Source organism: Prunus persica, chromosome G5 (assembly GCF_000346465.2).
Source record: "Prunus persica cultivar Lovell chromosome G5, Prunus_persica_NCBIv2, whole genome shotgun sequence".
Lineage (NCBI taxonomy): Eukaryota > Viridiplantae > Streptophyta > Magnoliopsida > Rosales > Rosaceae > Prunus > Prunus persica.
The window spans coordinates 239,148-248,512 of record NC_034013.1 but is presented as its reverse complement, the minus strand read 5'-3'; the positions used below and the strand labels follow the sequence as shown (position 1 = coordinate 248,512).

The 9,365-nt window shown below is 40.6% G+C and overlaps 2 protein-coding genes across 2 annotated transcripts; both read right to left on the bottom strand.

Annotated features, from left to right (window-relative positions):
• LOC18777624 (protein LYK5) lies at positions 1,065 to 3,465 on the bottom strand. Its single transcript, XM_020563614.1, has one exon. It carries the CDS (start codon positions 3,250 to 3,252, stop codon positions 1,222 to 1,224), a length of 2,031 nt encoding a protein of 676 aa, XP_020419203.1. The 5' UTR covers positions 3,253 to 3,465; the 3' UTR covers positions 1,065 to 1,221.
• On the bottom strand, positions 4,127 to 7,796 carry LOC18776505. Its single transcript, XM_007210753.2, has 9 exons — positions 7,463 to 7,796; positions 6,689 to 6,916; positions 6,449 to 6,570; positions 6,178 to 6,238; positions 5,886 to 6,026; positions 5,544 to 5,651; positions 5,138 to 5,366; positions 4,796 to 5,047; positions 4,127 to 4,420 (listed from the first exon to the last, which is right to left on the bottom strand). Exons 1-9 carry the CDS (start codon positions 7,592 to 7,594, stop codon positions 4,338 to 4,340), a joined length of 1,356 nt encoding a protein of 451 aa, XP_007210815.2. The 5' UTR covers positions 7,595 to 7,796; the 3' UTR covers positions 4,127 to 4,337.

Genomic DNA, 9,365 nt, shown 5'->3' with positions numbered 1-9,365 from the left:
CAGATTGCTTTTCGCTAGGGTTTATGGGAATGTGATAACTGCTAATGAATTTAAATGTGTTTTGATATTAGTTTTAGCTACTGTTTCTTCCTTTTTGAGTTTTGGTTGTTTATACCAGAAACTGCATTGCAGTTTCTGGTTCCATAATCCAATTTCAGAGTTCTTTTTGCTAGGGTTTATGGGAATGTGATAACTGCTAATGAATTTAAATGTGTTTTGATATTAGTTTTAGCTACTGTTTCTTCCTTTTTGATTTTTGGTTGTTTGTCTTTGATTTTGACCAGAAACTGCATTGCAGTTTCTGGTTCCATAATCCAGTTTCAGATTGCTTTTTGCTAGGGTTTATGGGAATGTGATAACTGCTCATGAATTTAAATGTGTTTTGATATTCGTTTTAGCTATTGTTCTTGCCTTTTTGAGTTTTGGTTGTTTATAGAAGATTTTGACCAGAAACTGCATTGCAGTTTCTGGTTCCATAATCCAATTTCAGAGTTCTTTTTGCTAGGGTTTATGGAAAACTGCATTGCATAAAGAACAACAGCAAAAATGTGTAATCCCTAAAATCGAAGACAAATCTGTGTTAGAGGGTCATTTTCTTACTGTTTTTTTTCCAAGAGAGTGAAAATCGCTTCGATAGTCGTCAGTGGTTGTTGTTGTTGGTGGTGGTTTCTGCTCGTCGTTGCTGATCGTCGTCGTTGCTGCTCGTCGTTGCTGCTCGTCGTCGAACGAAATTTGCCTGCCAAACGAACGAAATCTGCTGCCAAACAACTGAGCTCGAAGACGAAACAGAGAAGAACACGAAGCTGCTGCCAAATGAACGAGAACGAAAACGAAACAGAGAAGTCGCGCCTTGTTTAAACATTCAGGGGCAAAAGCGTCATTTACTGTATAGTTTTACAAATGGGCCAACGAATCTGGGCCTCTCTTTGGGCTAATCCAAAATAGTAATTTTTTCCTAGGTATTAAAACTAAAACCAAAATATCCAATATCTTACAAACTAATTAATAAAGTTAATTATGTCTAAAACCTAATTTTTCTTTTAAATAACTTAGCCCACATGCGATTTTGTAATCTCAACTTTATTCGATTTCTTGCGTTGAAAAAATGATGTGAAAATTCACAAGCAGCACACCTGTTCCATTCTAAGCAAATGATGTTCAAACTTACTTTGCTAAGATTACAAAAATTCTAGTTTTAGTGTGGTGATTGGAAATTATGGCCTATCTTCCAAGACTCAGTGAGGTGGTTGAGTGTTGGAGCTCATCAGCATCAGATGGATCCCAGTCCAGCGTGGAGGAAAGAATCTTGGAGAGTGTGATCAAGGCTTCTGCCATGGTGGGGCGAGAGTTGATCTGAGTTGCAACGCAGCTTTTAGCCAACTGGGCCATGGAAAAAGCGAGATCCAAGGGGTACTCGCGCTTTAGAGAAGGATCCATAAAGCCTTCAAGTTTGTCTCTCACATGGTCTCCTTCCAACACCCCTCTTATGGACGCAGATAGTAACAACTCTTGATCATCTCCGGAACCACCATTATTAGAGGAGGGAGCGGGAGTAGCAGCCGCAGCAGCTTCTCTTCCAGATAAGAGCTCCAACAAGACAACCCCAAATGCAAAGACATCTAGTTTAGGAGTAATGACCCCGTTTTGGATGTACTCTGGCGGCATATAGCCATGAGTGCCCACCACATGTCTGGTGAGTTGCAGTTGGTCTTGATTGTGATTGTGACCGTGGGAGACGAGAAGGGGTCTCGCCAAGCCAAAATTGGAAAGCTTGGCCCTCAAGCTGGCATCCAAGAGGATGTTGCTGGTCTTCAAGTTGTTGTGGATACAGGGAGGGTGGGTGAAGTTGTGGAGATAGTTGAGAGCATCAGCGACGTCGTGGGCAATCTGAACCCTCTGCTTCCATGACAGTGTAGTAGGAGAATGAAGGCAATGGGAAAGAGAGCCAGAGGGAGCATACTCGTAGACAAGGTAGGTGTGTCCCTGGTGGACGCAGAAGCCAGAGAGCCTGATGATGTTGGAGTGGTTGATCCGCTTGAGGAGGTTGATCTCGTCTCCAGACTGGGAGACATCCCCTATCACCACCTTGATGGCGGCATCGTCACCTTCAAACGATCCTCTGAACACGGATCCTTGAATTCTGTTGGCTTCGCTGAAGAATTGGGTGGCCCTCTGCAGTTGCTCCAATTCGTAAAGGGTCAAGGACTCAACAGCATAGCCAAGCCCTCTAGAAGAAATGGTGTCGGATGAAGGTAGCGGCGAGGTTGGCAAGTAGTCTGCGATCTTACCGGGTTCAAGTCCAGGTCCAGAAGCGACTTGTGGTTTGGAGTTAGGGGATTCCGTAGCCGCCGCCGATTGGTAATGTTGACGACGGCGGCGGTGTAACAGGAGGAAGACCGTAATAACGAGGAGGAGGAGGCAAGCAGCTCCAACACCGACACCCACAAAGATAGGTTTGTTGATTTTGCTGTTGTTGTTGGAGTTTGGAGGTGGAGCGGCGGATGGAGGAGGAGGAGGAGGAGGAGAAGAGCGTTGTTGCAGTTGAGCTGGGGTGGGTTTGGAAGTGAGAGGAAGCAGAAGTTGGGTGAAGGGATAGATGATGTCGTTGGAAGAGAGGCGATTGGCTTGGAGCAAGGTGGGTAGGTCTAAACCGAAGCGTTGGGCGATGGTAGGAGGGTCGTCTCCCGAGGCGACCAGGTAAGAGAGGAGGAACTTGACCCCAGCGGCGGTCTGGTTGGCGGTGGGGCAAGCGCACCTCAGGGGGACTTGAAGGGTGAGGCCCACCGTGAGGTTAATGGCGGGGAAGGGGTTCTGAGCCATGAGGGCCTGGCAGGTGGTGAGGCCCTGGTAGGTGTTGTTGGCCACTATGAGGTAGGTGTCGCCGCTTTTGAGCACATAGGAGGCGTTGTGCTGGTAGTAAGAGGAGGAGCAAGAGCAGTTGACGGGCACGAGTATGAGGGTGTCCGCGGAAATGGGCTGAACATCGGAGATGTTGTTGGCTGCAGCGATGCGGGTGGGTTCGGAGCCCAGGAGGTAGGCGATGGAGGTCGGGGAGTAGTAATAAGGAGGGATGGAACGGAAGGTGAGGTAGGAGAGGCATGACGATTCGACGCCGTTGCAAACATAGCCGTCGGTGGTGTTGTAGTGGTTGTAGCAGTCGAGCTGTTTGTTGTCCACATAACTCTGCTGCCCTTGCACTTCGATCAAGATAAACACCACCACCACCACCACCACCAATACCATCCAATTCATCTTCAATGGAATGGCTAAAGCTAACACAAACAAAATTCTTCGTAATTTTCTGAGAGACTCCGTGAGGCCTCAATTATACAACTATTCAACGCGTCTTTAGTTGACCACTTGGCAACCTTTTCTTTTTTATTTATTTTCATTTGACTTTAAAAGTCAGTCCACTCTTCAAACCCATCATTTTGATTTCTGCCAACCATTACCATTTTGGTTTCTTACTCCATCGTCATGACCGTGCCCATGCGTACAAAATGGGCTCCCCGCTCCCTCTCCCTTGTGATTTTCTCACTTGAATATCTTTGAAATTTTCTTCAAATTTGATTTCACTTATTAAGGTATATAATGGTCTTTTAGAGCTAGAATTTAGATTTTAACCAAAAATTTGATAATTAAAACCTAAAATCAAAGTGATCAACCAATCCACTAATCCAATATTTGAAACTTAAAATATAAGTTATAAATGATAACAGCACTTCCCTTTTTGCATCTTCATCACTCTAACACCCTAGGCCAATTTTGCATTGCTGTGCTGTGAAAATAATGACTGTCAAATTTGCTATGAGAGAAATTAGCTGTGAGAGAAAGCAGTTTGAGATTTGGTAAACTTTTTGTTAAATGTGTTGTGGATACTGATTCTCGCATAATCAGAAAATAATTCCCGCATAATCATCAAACCAGTGCCTCTTCGAAGCTGATTCTCGCATAATCAGAAAATGAAAGCACCTCATTAGCTGCTTTCCCTTATAGCTTTCTCTCACAGCAATTTTTAATAATAAGTGATTTTTTCATAGTCTACCAAATAGGCTGAGCTTTCCAAAAATTTTTAAAAATCACTTATAACCCCAAATAAGCAATGCCAAACGGGCACTAACCCTACTAACTTGAACAATGAACAGTATAAAGATAAGTTTCACAACATATATTTGTTAATCAGAAATTTTACATCTCCAGCCACTAATTATTAGGTGAATAAAATTTTATATGCCTCCAAAAACAAAATTCTACACACTAGAAAGTCAAAACTAGGTTCCCCTGATGATCATCACTGCAGTGAACTAAAAAACTACCACCATCTATCATTGAGCAGGTCAGTCGCACTTTCTTTTGCGGGCGCATCTCCTGCACGCTAATATACTAGCCCAAATTACTCCTATCAAAGCAAGGACAAAAGCTGCAACATCGAACGGAAAACTATAACACTCAGGACAGCAAACACAGATAAAACCAAATAAAGTTGCAATCAATTGAGCATAATTTGATGGTACCCCGTAAAAAAACAACAAACAAAAAATTGATTTGATGAAAGAAATGCACATCCGAATATTAGACGACCTGAATCCCTTATATATTAAGTCTATTTAAATTTTATAGTCAAGCCCGAAAAAATTATTTTTCTTTTTCTTGTTCCATTATCCAGTCCATATGATATAAAGAGATTTTGCTGAAAACACTGAAAGTTTCCCATGCAGTGTAGAAAAAAAGCAGCTAGGTACATTCTATGCAAGAAGCATTCAATAGCAAAGCTGAAAGTCTCAGATAAACATACTCGCTACAGCACAGTAAGCTAAAATAGCCAGGCGATATCTAACAATCCATGGTAGAGTGCTTTCAAGAGAGCAGTGCCTGTGATGCTCTCTTGCTTTCTTGGTGGTTGAAGAGGTGGAATTTCTTGCTTGCAGTTCCGATAGCGATGTAGTTACACCTGTCACAGGATTTCCGTTTATATCCCTGACTTGAATCTTCAATGTCACAGGAGTCGCATCCCAGTCTATCTCAACTGCTCCGAAATTAGACATGCCTGAAGAAAATACACATCCAGAAAATAAAAAAAACCTGACATGTTCCGCCAGGAAACTCAGATATGTCAAATTTAAAATGACAAGCATACCATATGTGCACGACCTGTATCTGCAGTTTTGGTCCATAACTCTCATAGTGTTAGGAGTTAACCATGCCAGAAATCTCACAAAGAAATGTAACGGTGGTGGGACTACTTTCTCAACTGCTTGGGTTATCCCACTTGAAGTAACATCATACAATGGATATCCAGTGGCACAATCATAACGTGTAATTTCTCCAAAGTGAACATCTCCACTTATGAAAAACACTCCATCCCTCTACAAGGAAAAGGATTTGTAAAAGAGCTGATCTAAGCATCCTCTCCTCTCAGACCAAGTTGTAAAAGTAAAAAATAAATACCCTGCTTCATGCATCTGCTGGTTGTATCTTAATTAGAAATCGCTACTGAAAGAAGTATAATTGAAAATATGCATCATGGAGCATACATATACCACCTTACTATCTGCTATCAATTTAAATAGCCGATCTCTCTCCTTTGGAAAACGTCCCCAAGACTCCATGTAAAACAATGGCCCAGTGGTTGCTGACAGATTTGATATTACCTGAATTGGGAGAAAGATAATTACTGAAATGTATGCATTATTAACAAAACTTGCAGACACCACAGGCAAATCCAAACAACCCAACTAGCCAAGCATTAGGGAGTAGCACACATGTAAATTAATTACATAGCTAACAGCTTGATGTAGAACAATGTAGGCATAAATTAATGTATAGAAGATCCAAGCATAGTACCAACCTACCTAATATAATGTTGGCATAAATTGACAGCATACCTGTATAGAAGATCCAATAATTGTAACGGCTGTTGGAGAATCATTCAGCTCTTTTTCTAACCATTCCCACTGTGAGTGTCCCAAAATAGTTCCATCACTACGTAAAGGGTCTCGGTGGTACCTAGTATCTAATAGTATAACCTGAGGAAGTTTATTGCCCGTAATTAGAGCAAAACACAATTTTACTGAAAACAGTTGTTTGCTTACTTGATAGGCTTTCCTGGGAAAGCCAATTTGAATTCCATAAGAAGAAATGTTTCAGACAGATACTTAGAAGCGTTCACTTTGATACCTTGATTTGTCTACCCATGGGGCCAAGTGTGTAAGATGCATAAACTCCGTCTTGCTTGCGCCTACAATTGAAGCAAAAAAATAATTCTAAATAATCAGCAATAATTAGGTATTACGAACAACTATATTGCAGTTCACCACAATTAGATAGAGTTAAAATTAATGATGTTATTCATACAAAGCGAATGAGGCTTTAACAATGACAACATCAGCATCTTTGGATATCAGTAAGGCCATAATGACAATTCTACAAGGGGAGAACAGTCGCTCACCGTGGACTATTTTCCGGCTCATCCAAGAAATCAAGGAGAAGTCTTTGATTAGTTATTTTCCCGGAAAATTCTTTTCCTGCATCATTTAATCCATAATCGTGGTCATCCCATGTGCCAATTACCTACAAGATTGACATGCTACTACTTAGAACGAAGAATAATTATATAAAAAAGAAAATACATATGCGCAAGCATAAGGATCTCAACAACTATTCAGTCAGAGAAGTGAGGATGAAACACCTTAGTATTCTCTTGAAGACGAGAATAACCAGGGTTAGACTTGGCTTTCTCATATCTAGACTTCATTTCCTGCTCAGTAGAAGGAACAAATCTTGGGGCATTCTTCCACGGTCCAATTGTTCTTTCTTTTCCAAATAGTTTAAAAGGACGCCTAATGTCTCCATAAATGTTATCACCAAGCCAAATGAAAACTTGGGGATCAAATGAGATTATTGCATTCCAGATGGGCTGCACAAAACCGAAAATTTTAAGTTATCCTGAGAAACAAAAAAGAAGTAAATATATTCACAAAAGTTTCAGAGATGAAATTTCGTTGCGATGCAAAACAAATCGATAGATGATTTGATACAATATAATGCCATTTGAACAGCTAAGTAATAAGCAACAGTTGCAGTAGGGTTCACTAGCAGAAAGTAAAAGCAGGGACAATGTGCAGAGGAAGATTGCCTAAACGTCACCTATCAATGGCCAGTTGGATTCAGATTTCGTTATGAGGAGATTGCCATTGTGGTCAAACTGAAGAGTGGAAGTGGGTTCATCTCCAACTATGTGTTCTTGAATTGTTTTTGGCATTTGGCAGACTTATAAATTTGTATAAATTATTATAAATTAGGAAATCATAACTGATGAAGTGTGAGTCAAATAAGCACTGTAATTAGAGAAACATGTGTTGTCATCAAAATTAGTTTGCTAAAATGGCAAAGCTATTGAGAGGTGAGAAGAAGAAAAGGAAAAAAAAAAAAAAAAGAGCAGAGTGCAGACGGACAGACAGACCTGAGGAGCGCTTTGGTTGGCACATGATCCAAACGCAATACGAGTAACCAGACGCTGCTGCTCGGAAGGGACGCCCCATGCCACCACTCCAATCGCCGTCACTGTCAACATCCACCACCACTTCCAAACCATCTCTCTCAACTCTCAATTCTCAATTCTCAATTCTCAATTCTTTATTCAACTCTCAATTCTCATATGAGCAGCCACTAACTCTGGGATTCTTGCGTAAATGTGAGGATTCTTTCCATTCTTAACCAATCACCTTATTTATTTCTTGAAAATTGCCTTATTTCCATAACAAGAGCCTGAAACCTTCCGATCAAGAAAATCCAATAAACTAATATATTAAGGACAAACTTCCATTAAAGAATTCTTACATGCCTCTCCTTTGCCTTTTTTTTTTTTTTTTTTTTTCGGTTTTTAGGCGCAGAATTTGTACCCACTTCACATTTTAGTCCTTATATGTTACTTTTTCTGTTAAATTTAGGGGCAAAATAGTCATTTGCGGTCCAACCCTCATCGCTCACACCAACTCCACCACTCCATATCCAAACTCACCATTCTCACCATCACCAGCGAAAAACAATCTCACGACCCCATCATCATCATAATCATCAATTTCAACCCTTCCACCTCCTTTAGCCAATACTAGAGAGACAAAGAGACGTAGAGATAAAGACAGAGATAGATAGAGAGACAAAGATGGGTGGGTGCGGCGATGAGAATGGGTGTCGTGTCTGTACAATGGGCATGTGCCATGGGTTGGGGATGATTGGGTGGGGAGATCAATTTTGGGTGGGGATGGCATCGATGGTGTTCGTGTGCTGAATAAGGGGGTGGTCGGCGACTGTGGCTTGGTGGGGGTTGGGGCTGCTGGGAAGAGGAGAGGGTTGCTGATGTTTTGACCATTAAAAAGACTGTTTTGCTCCTAAATTTGACAGAATATTTAACGCTGGACTAATAGTTGTAACAGAAGTGCGGTTGAGGGACTGTAGTAGTTAGGGGTGGGCATCGGGACCGGAAAACCGGAACACCGAACCGAATCGGTGAAAAAAAACCGGAAAAAAAACCGGTTGACCAAAAAAGTCAACAAACCGGACCGAACCGGTTCCAACCGGTTCCGGTTCTGATTTTACATCTCTCCGCACCGGACCGGACCGAACCGGACTGGTCATATATTTTATATTTATATTTTTACAAAATTTTAAAATCTAATGCCATTTTTTAACTTCTATAATCACTAATTTTCCAAGTTCAACTTCAAAAAATTTCTAAATGTATGAATTGGATTATTTGTTCATTTTTAAGCTAAAAAAAGAAGTTATTTATTATAATTGTTTTATTAAAAAAATTTAAAAAAAATTTTTTTTTAAAAAAAATTAAAAAAATAATAAATTAATAATCCGGTTCAAAACCGGAACCGGTCAGAACCGGACCGGAACCGGTTAGAACCGAACCGGCCGGTTTTTGAAATTTTTTTTGCCTAAACCGGACCGAACCGGACGGATTAAATAATACCGGTTTCGGTTCCGGTTTGAGGTGAGAACCGGACCGAACCGGACCGCGCCCACCCCTAGTAGTAGTCATTTGGGGTCATTTGGCGCGGCACATTATTGTGGACTAGATTATATTTTGGGATTGTCTCGAATTAACTCGGATTGATCTAAGTTGAATTAAGTACTAAGTACTAACCTACATTTGGTGCTGCGTCGAACTAAAATTGGATTGTAAAAATAGTGAAGACCTATATTTGGTGTTGTGTTAAACTAAAATATAATTCTTATAATATTTAAATTTAAATGAGGTTTTTGACCTAAAAGATAAATAAATGCTACAAAGAAACTCAATTCAAAGATTTTTAAGATAAATAGTTCAGGGACAAATAATTCTTATAACAATATCT

Excerpts from the sequence above, each read along its gene's own strand:
- LOC18777624 (XM_020563614.1), bottom strand. The coding sequence starts at position 3,252 with ATGAATTGGATGGTATTGGTGGTGGTGGTGGTGGTGGTGTTTATCTTG.
- LOC18776505 (XM_007210753.2), bottom strand. The coding sequence starts at position 7,594 with ATGGTTTGGAAGTGGTGGTGGATGTTGACAGTGACGGCGATTGGAGTG. Across the intron at positions 6,571-6,688 it reads GTCTTCAAGAGAATACTAAG|GTAATTGGCACATGGGATGA; the intron begins GTGTTTCATCCT and ends TCAATCTTGTAG. Across the intron at positions 6,239-6,448 it reads GAGCCGGAAAATAGTCCACG|GCGCAAGCAAGACGGAGTTT; the intron begins GTGAGCGACTGT and ends CTTCAATTGTAG.